The sequence below is a fragment of the Moschus berezovskii genome, chromosome 11 (assembly GCF_049115385.1).
Source record: "Moschus berezovskii isolate FMDL1 chromosome 11, NW_MosBer_1.0, whole genome shotgun sequence".
NCBI lineage: Eukaryota > Metazoa > Chordata > Mammalia > Artiodactyla > Moschidae > Moschus > Moschus berezovskii.
This window is the reverse complement of record NC_142470.1, coordinates 102,848,280-102,864,363: the sequence shown is the minus strand read 5'-3', so window position 1 is coordinate 102,864,363 and position 16,084 is coordinate 102,848,280. Positions and strand designations below refer to the sequence as shown.

Sequence of the window (16,084 nt, the reverse complement as noted above, 5' to 3'; positions counted from 1 at the left end):
ATATTCCTAAGTATTTAATTCTTTTCGTTGCAACAGTGAATGGAATGGTTTCCTTAATTTCTCTTTCTATTTTCTCATTATTAGTGTATAGGAATGCAAGGGATTTCTGTGTGTTGATTTTATATCCTGCAACTTTACTGTATTCATTGATTAGCTCTAGTAGTTTTCTGGTAGAGTCTTTAGGGTTTTCTGTGTAGAGGATCATGTCATCAACGAACAGTGAAAGTTTTACTTCTTCTTTTCCAATTTGTATTCCTTTTATGTCTTTTTCTGCTCTGATTGCTGTGGCCAAAACTTCCAGAACTATGTTGAATAGTAGTGGTGAGAGTGGGCACCCTTGTCTTGTTCCTGACTTTAGGGGAAATGCTTTCAGTTTTTCACCGTTGAGGATAATGCTTACTGTGGGTTTGTCATATATAGCTTTTATTATGTTGAGGTATGTCCCTTCTATTCCCACTTTCTGGAGGGTTTTTATCATAAATGGATGTTGAATTTTGTCGAAGGCTTTCTCTGCATCTATTGAGATAATCATATGATTTTTATTTTTCAGTTTGTTAATGTGGTGTATTACGTTGATTGATTTGTGGATATTGAAGAATCCTTGCATTCCTGGGATAAAGCCCACTTGGTCATGATGTATGATCTTCTTAATATGTTGTTGGATTCTGATTGCTAGAATTTTGTTAAGGATTTTTGCATCTATGTTCATCAGTGATATTGGCCTATAGTTTTCTTTTTTTGTGGGGTCTTTACCAGGTTTTGGGATTAGGGTGATGGTGGCCTCATAGAATGAGTTTGGAAGTTTCCCTTCTTCAGCAATTTTCTGGAAGAGTTTGAGTAGAATAGGTGTTAGCTCTTCTCCAAATTTTTGGTAGAATTCGGCTGTGAAGCCGTCTGGACCTGGGCTTTTGTTTGCTGGAAGATTCTTGATTACAGCCTCTAGTTCCATGCTTGTGATGGGTCTGTTCAGATTTTCTATTTCTTCCTGGTTCAGTTTTGGAAAGTTGTACTTTTCTAGGAATTTGTCCATTTCTTCCAGGTTATTCATTTTATTGCCATATAATTGCTGATAGTATTCTCTAATAATCCTTTGTATTCGGTTATGATCTCTCCATTTTCATTTCTAATTTTATTGATTTGGTTCTTCTCCCTTTGTTTCTTGATGAGTCTGGCTAGTGGTTTGTCAATTTTATTTACCTTCTCAAAGAACCAGCTTTTGGCTTTGTTGATTTTTGCTATGGTCTCTTTTGTTTCTTTTGCATTTATTTCTGCCCTAATTTTTAAGATTTCTTCATTTCTTCCTTTTCTAGTTTCTTTAGGTGTAGAGTTAGGTTATTTAGTTGGCTTTTTTCTTGTTTCTTGAGGTGTGCCTGTACTGCTATTAACCTTCCCCTTAGCACTGCTTTTCGGAGAAGGCAATGGCAAGCCACTCCAGTACTATTGCCTAGAAAATCCCATGGATGGAGGAGCCTGGTAGGCTGCAGTCCGTGGGGTCGCTAAGGGTCGGACACGACTGAGCGACTTCACTTTCACTTTTCACTTTCCACTTCCACACATTGGAGAAGGAAATGGCAACCCACTCCAGTGTTCTTGCCTGGAGAATCCCAGGGACGGGGGAGCCTGGTGGGCTTCCGTCTATGGGGTCACACAGAGTCGGACACGACTGAAGTGACTTAGCAGCAGCTAGCACTGCTTTTACAGTGTCCCAGAAGTTTTGGGTTGTTGTGTTTTCATTTTCATTCATTTCTATGCGTATTTTGATTTTCTTTTTATTTCTTCTATGATTTGTTCGTTATTCAGCAGCGTGTTGTTCAGCCTCCATATGTTGGCATTTTTAATAGTTTTTCTCCTGTAATTGAGATATAATCTTACTGCATTGTGGTCAGAAAAGATGCTTGGAATGATTTCAGTTTTTTTGAATTTACCAAGGCTAGATTTATAGCCCAGGATGTGATCTATCCTGGAAAATGTTCCATGTGTGCTTGAGAAAAAGGTGAAATTCATTGTTTTGGGGTGAAATGTCTTATAGAGATCTATTAGGTCTAACTGTTCTATTGTATCATTTAAAGTTTGTGTTTCCTTGTTAATTTTCTGTTTAGTTGATCTATCCATAGGTGTGAGTGGGGTATTAAAGTCTCCCACTATTATTGCATTATTGTTAATTTCCCCTTTCATACTTGTTAGTAATTGTCTTACATATTGCAGTGCTCCTATGTTGGGTGCATAAATATTTATAATTGTTATATCTTCATCTTGGATTGATCCTTTGATCATTATGTAGTTTCCTTCTTTGTCTCTTTTCACAGCCTTTGTTTTAAAGTCTATTTTATCTGATATGAGTATTGCTACTCCTGCTTTCTTTTGGTCTCTATTTGCATGGAATATCTTTTTCCAGCCCTTCACTTTCAGTCTGTATGTGTTCCTCATTTTGAGGTGGGTCTCTTGTAGACAACATATATGGGGGTCTTGTTTTTGTATCCATTCAGCCAGTCTTTGTCTTTTGGTTGGGGCATTCAACCCATTTATGTTTAAGATAATTATTAATAAGTATGATCCCGTTGCCATTTACTTTGTCGTTTTGGGTTTGAGTTTATACACCCTTTCTGTGTTTCCTGTCTAGAGAAGATCCTTTAGCATTTGTTGGAGAGCTGGTTTGGTGATGCTGAATTCTCTCAGCTTTTGCTTGTCTGTAAAGCTTTTGATTTCTCCTTCATATTTAAATGAGATCCTTGCTGGGTACAGTAATCTGGGCTGTAGGGTATTTTCTTTCATCACTTTAAGTATGTCTTGCCATTCCCTCCTGGCCTGAAGAGTTTCTGTTGAAAGATCAGCTGTTATCCTTATGGGAATCCCCTTGTGTGTTATTTGTTGCTTTTCCCTTGCTGCTTTTAATATTTGTTCTTTGTGTTTGATCTTTGTTAATTTCTAAAGGAGATCAATCCTGGGTGTTCATTGGAAGGACTGATGCTAAAGCTGAAACTCCAATACTTTGGCCACCTCATGCAACGAGTTGACTCACTGGAAAAGACTCTGATGCTGGGAGGGATTGGGGGCGGGAGGAGAAGGGGACGACAGAGAATGAGATGGCTGGATGGCATCACCGACTCAATGGACATGAGTTTGAGTGAACTCTGGGAGTTGGTGATGGACAGGGAGGCCTGGCATGCTGTGATTCATGGGGTCGCAAAGAGTCGGACATGACTGAGCGACTGAACTGAACTGAACTGAATTTGATTAATATGTGTCTTGGATTATTTCGCCTTGGGTTTATCCTGTGAGGGACTCTCTGGGTTTCTTGGACTTGGGTGATTATTTCCTCCCCCATTTTAGGGAATTTTTCAACTATTATCTCAAGTATTCTCTCATGGTCTTTCTTTTTGCCTTCTTCTTCTGGAACTCCTATGATTCGAATGTTGTGGCATTTAACATTGTCCCAGAGGTCTCTAATACTGTCCTCATTTCTTTTCATTCGTTTTTCTTTTTTCCCCTCTGTTTCTTTTTTTTTTTTTTCAAAAACAATTTTAGGAATCTTTACTTAAAAACAACCTTATCTTAAAATGGAGTAACTTTGGTTTTATGAGCAGTAAGCAAAGTACAGAAGCAAAAATGCATTACAGGAACATTAAGTTCTACATTAGGTCACAGCGTCTAATCTGAAATCACACCCATAATATCACTTTTCAGGATATCTGGGAAATAGTTATTTCCCAGGATGTCTGAACCATATCTACTCTATTTTGGCTTTTAATTGTAAAAAAAAAAATTTTTTTTTAATATCCAAAGCAGATGTCACCATTAATGACGTCAGTGTTTTTCTAGGTATGAGAAGATGCAAGAATTGGAACTCATAAAACCTTTTTCTGAAAAGATCTAACTATCTGAAGGCCTGTTCTGCCAGTTTTTGTTTTTTTTTTCAGAGCACAGAGTGCCTCACTCCTGATTTTCACCCTGAACTTCTTTCAGGGGGTGTTGAAGGTCAGCAGCTTGCAATGGTCATGATGTAATCTTTGTAGAGGCAGCTGGCAAGTACCAACTTCCAGTCAGCAGGGTCCCTTCATAGCCACATATCTGACCATGTGACACCATTTCATGGCCATTGTGTCCCGCGGTGCTGGGAAGGCTCATTCCCAGGTCTAGGGAAGTGATGGGCCACTCAGTGTGCTAAAATTGGACCAGGCCTTGCAAGTAGCAAAAGTCTCTGGACCACTGTCTTACTAGCCTCCTGGTCCAGGAAAATATTTCCTCTTGTTGCTTTTTCCCATACCCAGAGTCACATTATTACAATTATTGATCTCATATGGAACTGTCAGTTCAGCATTATATCACAGGCTCAGTGAAACAAGTGACGTAGAAAATAATATAGCCATAGCTAGCAGTTATTTCTTCTAGCTCGCTTATCCTGTCTTCTGCCTCCATTATTCTACTGTTTGTTCCCTCCAGAGTGTTTCTGATCTCATCTATTGCATTATTCATTTTATATTGACTCTTTTTTATTTCCTCGAAATCCTTATTAAACCTTTCTTGCATCTTCTCAATCATTTTCTCCAGGTTATTTATCTGTAACTCCATTTTGCTTTCAAGATTTTGAATCATTTTCATCATCAAAATTCGAAATTCTTTATCAGGTAGATTCCCTATATCTTCCTCTTTTGTTTGTGTTGGTGGGCATTTATCCTGTTCCTTGCTGGGTATTTCTCTGCCTCTTCATCTTGCTTATATTGCTGTGCTTGGGGTGACCTTTCCCTTTTCTGGCCGTTTGTGGAGTTCTCTTTATTATGTAGTTTCCTCGTTGTGTGTGGGGTTGGACGTGTGACTTGTCAAGGTTCCCTGGTTAGGGAAGCTTGTGTCGGTGTTCTGGTGGGTGGAGCTGGATTTCTTCTCTCTGGAGTGCAATGAAGTGTCCAGTAATGAGTTATGAGATGTCAGTGGGTTTGGAGTGGCTTTGGGAAGCCTGTATATTGAAGCTCAGGGCTATTCTCCTGTGTTGCTGGAGAATTTGCGTGGTATGTCTTGCTCTGGAACTTGTTGACCCTTGGGTGGTGCTTGGTTTTAGTGTAGGTATGGAGGCGTTTGATGAGCTCCTATCGATTAATGTTCCCTGGAGTCAGGAGTTCTCTGGTGTTCTCAGGATTTGGGCTTAAACCTCTTGCCTCTGGTTTTTGGTCTGATTCTTGGAGTAGTCTCTAGACTTCTCTGTCACTTCCAAGGTGGTTCCCTCTGTTTTAGCTTCTGTTTGTTGGTCTCTTCAGTGTCTAATTTCCTCCCTGACACTAGGGGGCGATGGTGGACACTTTTTAAGGCTCACTTGTTCTGTCCTGTTCTGGGCAGGGAGGAACGCTGCAGACAAATATCTCTGGCGTGTGTGCGGAGTGCTCGCAGCGTCTCGGCCACACTGGGTTTGCCCCCGCTCATAGCATGTGTGCTGCCCCAGTCTACACTGCACAGGCTCTAGGTTGCTCTGCTGGGAACTGTCTGAGGCCGGCACTGGGTTGTATGCACTTCCCAGGTCTGAGTGGCTCAGGTTCAGGTACTCAGGTACTCCTCAAAGGCGCAGACGTGGTTGGGCCTGCGTTTTGTGCCTTCCCCGGTCTGAGCAGCTCAGGTGACCAGGTGTTTGGTGAGCGCGGTCGCTGAGACTTATCGCCTCTCCGGTCCCTCCCACTCGGTTTTCTGTGTGTACAGCTGGCACACCTTCTTAGGCGGATGTTGACCGGTCAGAAACCCATGAAGTCTTGGTTGGCAACGAAGCCTGCCTGCAGTTTGGTATCGGATGCCTCTCTGGGGCCGCGGTTGCCCCCTGCCGGCTTGGCTGCCCTCCCCTGCCGGTCTCGGCGGGGGATGGGCCGTCCGCAGTCAGCTAGCTCTGCTCAGTCCTTTGTTCTGTGAGCAGGGCTGGCGGAGTCTTAGGTTAAGGCTTTTTGCCTTTTAGCGGGGTAGCTACCCCACAGTCTGCTCTGCTATCTCCAGTCAGCTCCCCCAGACTGCCCTCTCTCTAAGCAGTTCAGCCGGCTCCTCCTTACCCAGCCCCCACTTGCTGATGGCGGATGTGGGTGTCTACACTGTTTCTCCGCTGGGAGTTACCGTTTGGCAGGTAATCTGTGGGTTTTAATTATTTCTTTCTTTTTCCTCCCGGTTATGTGGCCCTCTGAGGTTCCAAGGCTCACCACAGACTCGCCAGTGAGAGTGTTTCCTGGTATTTGGAAACCTCTCTTTTTTAAGCCTTCCTTCCCGGGATGGAGCTCTGTCCCTACCTCTTTTGTCTCTCTTTTTATCTTTTATGTTTTTTCCTACCTCCTTTCAAAGACAATGGGCTGCTTTTCTGGGTGCCTGATGTCCTCTGATTGCATTCAGAAGTTGTTTTTTGGAATTTACTCAGTGTTCAAATGTTCTTTTGATGAATTTGTGGGGGAGATAGTGGTCTCACTGTCCTATTCCTCTGCCATCTTGCTCCCTCCTCTCTCTGCTTTTTAATATGTCATCTAGGTTGATCATAGCTTTTCTTCCAAGCAGCAAGCATCTTTTAATTTCATGGTTGCAGTCACCATCTGCACTGATTTTGCACTAAATTCTGCCACTGTTTCCCCACCTATTTGCCATGAAGTGATGGGACCAAATGCCATCATCTTAGTTTTCTGAATGTTGGTTGAGCTTTAAGCCAACTTTTTCACTCTCCTCTTTCAGTTTCATCAAGAGGCTGTTTAGTTCCTCTTCACTTTCTGCCATAAGGGTGGTGTCATCTGCATATCTGAGGTTATTGATATTTCTCCCGGCAATCTTGATTCCTGCTTCATCCAGCCTGGCATTTCTCATCATGTTCTCTGCATATAAGTTAAATAAGCAAGGTGACAATATACAGCCTTGACGTACTCCTTTCCCTATTTGGAACAAGTCTGTTGTTCCACGTCCAGTTCTAACTGTAGCTTCTTGACCTGCATACAGATTTCTCAGGAGGCAGGTCAGGTGGTCTGGTGCTCCCATCTCTTTAAGGATTTTCTGCAGTTTATTGTGATCCACACAATCAAAGGCTTTGGTGTAGTCAATAAATCTGAGATAGATGTTTTTCTGGAACTCTCTTGCTTTTTCAATGATCCATCAGATGTTGGCAATTTGATCTCTGGTTCCTCCGCCTTTTCTAAATCTAGCTTGAACATCTGGAAGTTCATGGTTCACATACTGTTGAAGCCTGGCTTGGAGAATTTTGAATATGACTTTGCTAGAGTGTGAGATGAGTGCAATTTGCGGTAGTTTGAGCATTCTTTGGCATTGCCTTTCTTTGGGACTGGGATGAAAACTGACCTTTTCCAGTCCTGTGGCCACTGCTGAGTTTTCCAAATTTGCTGGCATATTGAGTGCAGTACCTTCACAGCAGCATCTTTTAGGACTTGAAATAGCTCAACTGGAATTCCATCCCCTCTACTAGCTTTGTTCATAGTGATGCTTCCTAAGGCCCACTTGACTTCGCATTCTAGGATGTCTGGGTCTAAGTGAGTGATCACACCATCATGATTATCTGGGCCATGAAGATCTTTTTTGTACAGTTCTTCTGTGTATTCTTGCCACCTCTTCTTAATATCTTCTGCTTCTGTTAGGTCCATACCATTTCTGTCCTTTATCGAGCCCATCTTTGCATGAAATGTTCCCTTGGTATCTCTAATTTTCTTGAAGAGATCTCTAGTCTTTCCCATTCTATTGTGAAATTGGTCCCCCCGTCCCATTCCTCCACCATCTCAGAGAAAAATCAGTGATTTGATTATAACACTGAATTCTTGGGATTTCCCTGGCAGCCCAGTGGTTAAGACTTTGCCTTCTAATGCAGGAGGTACAGGTTTAATCCCTGGTCAGGGAGCTAGAATCCCTGGAAACTACCTAAGTGTTCATCGACAGATGAATGAATAAAGATTATGTGGTACATATACACAGCAGATGATTACATAGGCGTAAAAAAGAATGAACTAATGCCATTTGTAGCAATATGAGGGCTTCCCAGGTGGTGCTAGTGGTAAAGAACCCACCTGCCAATGCAGGAAATGTAGGAGATGTGGGTTCGAGCCCTGGGTCGGGAAGATCCCTTGGAGGAGGGCATGGCAGCCCACTCTAGTATTCTTGCCTGGAGAATACCATAGACAGAGGAGCCTGGCAGGTACAGTCCATAAGGCTGCAAAGAGTCGGACAGTATTGAAGCGAGTTAGCACACAGCGATATGTATAGACTTGGAGGGCATTATGCAAAGTGAAATAATTCAGATGGAGAAAGACAAATACTGTATGATATCACTTACATAGAGAGTCTAAAAAAGTACAACCAACTGGTGAATATAACCAGAAAGAAGCAGGCTCACAGGTATAGAGAACTAACTCGTGGTTACCAGTGATGGGGGCAGACAGTCAAGGGGTGGAGGCGTGAGAGGGACAAACTGTCGGGCGTGGGATAAGCTCAAGGATGTGCTATATGATGTGTGGAATATAACCAAGGTTTTACATTAACTGCAAGTGGAAAGTAACTTTTAAAAACTGTATAAAAATTAGGGACTTCCCTGGTGGTCCAGTGGTTAAGACGTTAGCTTCCAATGCAGTGGGTGTGGGGCCATCCCTGGTCGGGGAGCTAAGATCCTACACGCCTTGTAGTAAAAAAAACAAAACATAAAACAGAAGTAGTAACATAACAAATTCAGTAAAGACTTTAAAAATGGTCCACATTAAAGGAAAAACTTTAAAAATTATATAAAAATTAAAAAATAAAGCATGAGCATTGCAGGTTAGTCAGTGAACCAAAAAGAAAAAAAAGGTGAAATGCTCTGAAATTTTACAGTTCTTCTAGGAAAGAAACTTGATTGGTGTTTTCCCAAACTTGACAAAAATGCTAAGAATTTACACAAAATTGCCAAGTTGTGAAGCAGAAAGAAATTCTTCTAAAACATGAATAGGAAAAAAAACAATTTCAATCAACTATTTTAAAGGGAAAAAAAGCACAAAAGGGCAAGAAAACTAGAGTGTTTACAGAGTCCTGTGTAGACCAGTGACTATTAGATTTACAAATACGAATAACGTCTTGCGAACAAGGTAGTTACTTGAAACGGGCAAAGTACAGTTTAACCCCAGAAAGTTTTAGGAAAAGTAAATTCTGGCCTTCAAAACAACTAAGCAGCATGTTTTTGAATAACAAATTTTACTTCAGTAACTGGAAATGCTGAAACATACATTGCAATCTGCACAAACGCAGTAGGTTAGGAACTTCGTGCCCTAAGATGTTTCTGGGATTTTTAAAATCCCAGCTCACTGAAGTATTTTGTTTTGCCTTGACCATGAAGAAACAGCTTAAGGACATGCCCCTCCACCCCTGTCCTTGTTCCTGTTGCCTTGATAACCAGAGTGGGTTGCCCTTTCCTTCTCTAGGGGATCTTCTCCAGTCAGGGATGGAACCCCCGTCTCCTGCACTGCAGGTGGATTCTTTACCAACTGAGCCACCAGGAAAACCCAGGTGGCAACTACCTGACTCCAGCCGCTGATGATGGGCTTTGTCATGTAGAAATTCAAGGGCAAGGTGCCATGTGCTAATCGCAGGCACTACACCCAGTGCAGAGGGTGGGGTTCTCTCTTCCCAGAGACCTCATTAAAGGTCAAAAGGAGAAAACATCAAGAGTCCATTATCTCCACTGTACCCCATCTTTGGAGATCAGAGTAGCATATGTCCTTATTTTATTAAACTTTTATTTAAGCTTCTTTTATTAAACTACACATTTATACGAAATTGCATAGAAATAACATGTGTGTCATTTCTTAATTCCAGTTTCTAGGTGTCTTTTCATCTAAAAGTTTGAGGTTTTTTTGTTTGTTTGTTTGTTTTTAGAAGTCTCAACGCAAACGGAAGTCTGTGACATTCAGCCGGACTGGAAGCCTTCGTTCCTCAGTAATGAAGAGTTCACCCAGCTGATGTTAGAGGTGAGATGCATGTTTCAATTAGCTTGATGGGTTGCGGATTAAAATGTAGCTGCTTGTTCCAGATAAGACCCTGTGCCCGAAGTAAACAACTGTTCTTGACCCTGAAAGGAAGGCTAGGAACAGACAGACTCTTGAAAAAAATCTGCCTGCTGTGGTGTGTGTTTTGGCTACCAAGTTGGGCAGGAAAAGCCAGAATCCCCAAACTCAGTGCGAATGTGTCCTGTTGCCATGGTGACTACAGGGCAGACCCGCTCCAGCCTCCCACCCAGAGGACACAGCGGGAGAGCCAGGCAGGGAAGGAGCCAGCAGTAGGGACAGCGAGGGTATTTATGTAGAATATATATATGCATATGCCTGTATGCTATTGTGTCTGACCCTTTGCGACCCCATGGACTGTAGCCCACCAAGCTCCTCTGTTCATGGAATTCTCCAGGCAAGAATACTGGAGTGGGTAGCCCTTCTCTTTTCCAGGAGGTCTTCCCGACCCAGGGATCGAACCCTGGTCTGCCTCATTGCAGGCAGATTCTTTGCCCTCTGAGCCACCAGGGAAGCCCAATGCAACAATTATATATTCTTGGTAGGACACATTTTTAAAGCAAAAGTCTTCTTTTAAAATTATGCCTTTAACTTGAGGTCCTGTTTCATCAACATGGTGTATGGTATCAACCATGCATGGCCATGTCCCACCCCCCGAGTCCCCAGAGTGTGCTCTCTCTGTGCGGAGAAGCTCACATTTCTTCCTCTGAAAAGTTATGTGCCTGCGCCCATCTGCTGGGCTGGATTGGAGGAAGTCTGGCTGATCTGAGTGCCTGGCCTGCCTCATGTGTTTCTAGGGGTGAGACTTCTCAGGGCAGATGAGGATGTGCTGTGTGCTAAGTCATTTCAGTCGTGTCCGACTCTTGCGACCCCATGGACTGTAGCCCAACAGGCTCCTCTGTCCATGGGGATTCTCCAGGCAAGAATACTGGAGTGGGTTGCCCAGCCCTCCTCTAGGGGATCTTCCTGACCCAGGGATCAAACCCACGTATCTTGTGTCTCCTGCATTAGCAGGCGAGTTCTTTACCACTGAGTCACTGGGGAAGCCCAGATAAGGATAAGTCACTGCAAAACCATCCAGCTGGTTCTGACTTCTAAACTAGGGATAAGACTGGGAGTGTTCAGATACCGTGGTGGACATAGAGAAAGCCCAAGAGGTGGTGTGTCTGAGCCCTTGAAGTAGAAGCAGAAGCCTGGGGTGGATGGATTCAGTCAAAAGAAGTCAGATGCTGGCTGTGTCACTGGTTCCAGGCAGGGTATTAGAAGGTGACTCTTTGGGCTCCAGCTTTCTAGATCTCGTCTTATGTGCCTATATAAGACTGATATAAACTTTAATTTACATAGATTAACTGCAGAAAACAGAAAGTTACTCGAGTAAGAAAATGCCAGAATGAAGCTGTCTAAATATTATGAAATATAAACGCATTAATGAACATTTGCATGAAATGAAAGATACTTAAATCTGCATGTGAACTATATTTAAAGAAAATACAGAACTTTCTCCAGAAGCAATGCATTTTAAGTATGTTAAATTTGGAGCAGCTTGTGATATACAAGGTTGAATTATTGTATCATTATGCTATTTCACAGAAATCGCTTTATCTCCTAATTCTTAGGGAAAAGTAATTAAAACATATAACCCTATAGCACATAACACTCTTTAGAAGCCTGTGGCACATTCTACCCTCCCCGCCCCCAAGAGAGTTTCAAGGTATCAAAGGTGTTTGAGGAAATAAGATTTTTATAACGTTAAAAATGTAGTTTCTTGTAGTAGTCTCATGGTGGCCTGTATTTCAGTGGAGCCTGTATTTCAGTTGTAACTTCTTTTGCATTTCTGATTTTATTGCCTTGGACCCTGTCCCTTTTTCACTTGATGTATCTGGCTGAAGGTTTATAGGTTTTGTTTATCTGTTCAAAGAACCGGCTTTTAGTTTCATTGATCTTTTCTATTGTTTCCTTAGTCTCTATTTTGTTTATTTCTGCTCTGGCCTTTATGATTGCTTTCCTTCTATCAGCTTTGGGGCTATTTTGTTCTGTCTCTAGTTGCTTTAGGTGTAAGATGGTTGTTCAGTCGCTCAGTCATGTCCGACTCTTTGTGACCCCATGAACTGCAGGGAAGCAGGACGCTTCCCTGTACTTCACCGTATCCTGGAGTTTGCTTAAACTCCTGTCCAGTGAGATGTAAGGTTAAGTTGTTTATTTGAGATTTTTATTGTTTCTGGAGGTAACCTCATATCTCTATGAACTTCCCTCTTCAAACTGCTTTTGATGAGTCCCATAGGTTTTTAGATTGTTAGGTCTTCATTTTCATTTGTCTTTAGGTATTTTTTATTGCCTGTTTGATTTCTTCAATGATCCACTGGCTGTTTAGTAGCAAATTGTTTAGTTTCCCTGTATTTGTGTTTTTTGCAGGGTTGTTTTTTGTTTTTGTTTTTTTTTGTAGTTGATTTCTGATCTCATAGCGTTGTGGTTAGAAAAGATGTTTGATAGGATTTCAGTTTTCTTAAATTTGCCGAAGTTCACTTTGTAGCCCAGCGTGTGGTCAGTCCTGGAGAATGTTCCATGTGGCCCTGAAACAAAATTGTACTCTGCTGCTTTTGGATGGAGTACTCTATAATCACCAGTTATGTCCCCTAGTCTAATGTGTCATTTAAGGCTCATACTTCCTTATTGCTTTTCCACGTGGGTGATCTGCCTGTTGATGTCAGTGAAGTGTTAAGGTCCCCCACTATTGTTGTATTACTGTCAATTTCTCCTTTTCTGTCTGTTAACGTTTGCCTTATATATTGAGGTGCTCCTGTATTGGGTGCATATATGTTTACAATTGTGGTATCTTCTTGGACTGATCCCTTGGTTATTATATAGTGTCCTTCCTTTTCTCTTATAACAGTCTTTATTTTGAAGTTGAAAATTGGGGCTGAACTGAGATTTAGAAGGCTGAAATTTCTGGAAAAAGAAGAGTTTAGATTTGTATGGATATGCATTATGCACTTTCCTCTGCTCCTAGTGTAGACTCTTTGAAGCCGGTCTAAAGGAAACCATGCTGCAAAAGTGAATTGGACCCCAAATTAAGCCTGTACAACAAGCAGGCGTTCTGGGTAAATTGCATCTTTGAGGCATCTGGAAGACCCTCCAACCAGAACTTTAGATTTGTCTCTGACTGTGTTAGGCTCCTCCTCCACCCTTTTGCTCCTCAGGAGACGCGGACCGGGTGATGGGTGACAGGAACCTCCTGTGCCTTCCCTGCAATGGTCCCCATGGGGTGAGGCTCTCATTTTCCAGAGAGCAGCTTCTCCATGGTGTGCGTCCCATCCCAGCTGCACATCCCCCTCCTTTGTTCACAGCCACTCCAGGGAGCACGAGGAATCCAGATGCCATGTCTTCATAACTAGGCGTTTCCCTTTTCAAATGAAGATGAAACCCAGGACAGAGCCCATCAGACCCCAGGGAATGGCACTGCTGGTGTCATCTGAGTGTGAATCCCCGCTTCCTTCCTCTTCTCCCAAAAGGCCCCAAAGCAGACTCCAGGAGGACTCATCCCGTTGTGGGATTAGAAAGAACGAAAGCGACTTGGTTGCAGCTAGCCAAGCTGGTTGAGTGAACGCTGCCCAAGATGGTGGCCCCAAGCGTTAGAACAAGTAAATTCAAAGGAAGGGACACTCTCGTTGACAGACAGTTATGAAATATATGATGTTTCTGAATTTTGTTCAGAAAAGCTACAGCCATCTTTTCTCTTAGCCCGGAGGTTGTCCCAGAGAAGACAAGAAGCACTGTGTCAGAACCAGAGGTTGGCAGAGAGGGGTCGTCTCGTTTCCCTCTGGTGTGTGGCTGGTGTGAAACCCGGGCCATTATGGAATCTCGGGTGTCCACTGAGGCTCCTGCCAGAGTCCCCGTTTCAACAAGAGGGGCACGCCGCTTTTTAATCACATCCTGTTGAGTCACTCTCAAATGCTGCCAGTGGGACTTCTGAAACCATCACCAGTGTTCTTAACGCAGTGACCCAGCGTTCTTAACGCAGTGACTCAGCGTAATCCTCATGCGTTTGATGGAAAATGCCAATGGGCTGATGAGCGTTATCTTCCATCCATAAATACCTCCTGCTTTTTAACACCCACTTGCTTTATAAATTCAAGAGGGCATGGGCTCACTGTGCAAGAAGAGAATTTAGACTGCTCCTGCTTTTCCCAGTATTTCAATCTGCTGTTTCCAAAACGGTCCACTGACGTCATCCACAATGCCTCTACCTCTTAGAAAAATTCAACTCCAGGAGTGCTGCTAATATGATTTCTTTTAATTTAGAAAAAGTACTTACATGGAAAAGAAATAAAGGTCACCAGAATATTGTGGCTTCCCAGGTGGCTCAGCAGGTAAATAATCCTCCTGCCGATGCTGGAGTCGCAGGTGATTCAACTTCAATTCTGAGTCAGGAAGATCCTCTGGAGGAGGGCATGGCAGCCCACTCCAGTATTCTTGCCTGGAGAATCCCATGGACAGAGGAGCCTGGCAGGCCACAGTCCATGGGGTCGCAAAAGAGGCAGACACGACTGAGCGACTGAACAAAGGCAGGATGTGCTTTGGTGTTCACCATGACTGGTAAATCTGGTCCCAGATTTCTCCATCTCAGCACAATTAGCGTTTTGGACCTGATCACTCCTTGTGGTAGGGACATAGTGTGGGTTGTAGATGTGATATTTCAAAGCATCCTTGGCCTCTACCCACTAGATGCCAACAGTGCCCACCCCAGAAGCGACAGCGAGAAAGACCTCTAGACATTGCCAGATGTCCCCAGTGGGGCAGAGTCGCCCCCAGTTGAAAACCACAGATATAATCGAGGAAAATGGAGTCCACTTAAGAAATGTGCTTTAATAGATGTTTCAGTCTTAAACCCTGCAGTGTGTGCTGTGTGCTGAGTCACTTCAGTCATGTTTGACTCTGTGAAACCCTATGGACTATAGGCCACCGGGCTCCTCTGTCCATGGGATTCTCCAGGAAAGAATACTGGAGTGGGTTGCCATTTCCTCCTCCAGAGGATTCTTCCCAACCCTGCAGAACCTAAGTGTTAAATAGCCAGTGACCCTAGTAGTCATTTTCCAGTGAAAAGAACTCTCTCCCACGTGGTATGTGCTGATGGTGGTACCCTTCTCCGCACACTTCTGGACTGCTTCTGGTTCCCGCTGCCAGGCACTTAGCTGCACCCTCCTACCCTGAAAGAATCCATGCCCTCTTGGCTGCACAGAAGATCAGTAACCCCCTGGGAAGATCGAGCTGAGGGTGTACAAAATGTTTCCAGGACTTTCTAAACACATACTTCACTTTGGGAATTTTTTTCCCCCAAAGTAGCAAAATCCACACATTTGTGCTTGGTGCTATTTCAACAGTACAGTCAGTGAGGCAGCAGTGAGAGTTTACAGCGACCGCCTGCCTGAGCGCCTTACGTCCTCGAATACTTGTTTTGGGGGAGGAAGCTTTTGTTTTTCATCTCTTCCCTTTCCGTGGCAGGCCAGTATTGTGAGTTGCCCGGATGACCCCATTCTCTGCTGGACAGAGTCTGAATTTTAGAAATCACCTTTCTGTGTGACTTGTAAAAGCATTGTGAGCACCTGATTCAGTTCAGTTCAGTTCAGTCGCTCAGTCGTGTCCGACTCTTTGTGACCCCATGAATCACAGCACACCAGGCCTCCCTGTCCATCACCAACTCCCAGAGTTCACTCAAACTCATGTCCATCGAGTCGGTGATGCCATCCAGCCATCTCATTCTCTGTCGTCCCCGTCTCCTCCCACCTCCAATCCTTCCCAGCATCAGTCTTTTCCAGTGAGTCAACTCATCGCATGAGGTGGCCAAAGTATTGGAGTTTCAGCTTTAGCATCAGTCCTTCCAATGAACACCCAAGATTGATCTCCTTTAGAATGGACTGGTTGGATCTCCTTGTAGTCCAAGGGACTCTCAAGAGTCTTCTCTGATTAGGAACACGAAAACCAAACAGCCGGTGGATCTGTAAGAAAACGCAGAGGGCCTCTGTCTGTTCTCTGACAGGCTCTGAGGGCAGTGCACCTAACCCATAGCAGGCACTCGGTCAAAACTTCTAAACAAATGAATTTTCCAGACACGC

The 16,084-nt window shown here is 43.4% G+C and overlaps 1 protein-coding gene across 5 annotated transcripts in view; it reads left to right on the top strand.

The window, feature by feature from the left end:
* NPAS2 (neuronal PAS domain protein 2) overlaps positions 1–16,084 on the top strand; it is a 216,010-nt gene that overhangs the window by 122,274 nt on the left and 77,652 nt on the right. For all 5 annotated transcript variants that reach the window (XM_055401013.2, XM_055401012.2, XM_055401010.2 and 2 more), the window contains exon 4: positions 9,847–9,938. In XM_055401013.2, the coding sequence (XP_055256988.2) occupies positions 9,847–9,938 (92 nt within the window). The remainder of the gene's footprint in view (positions 1–9,846; positions 9,939–16,084) is intronic.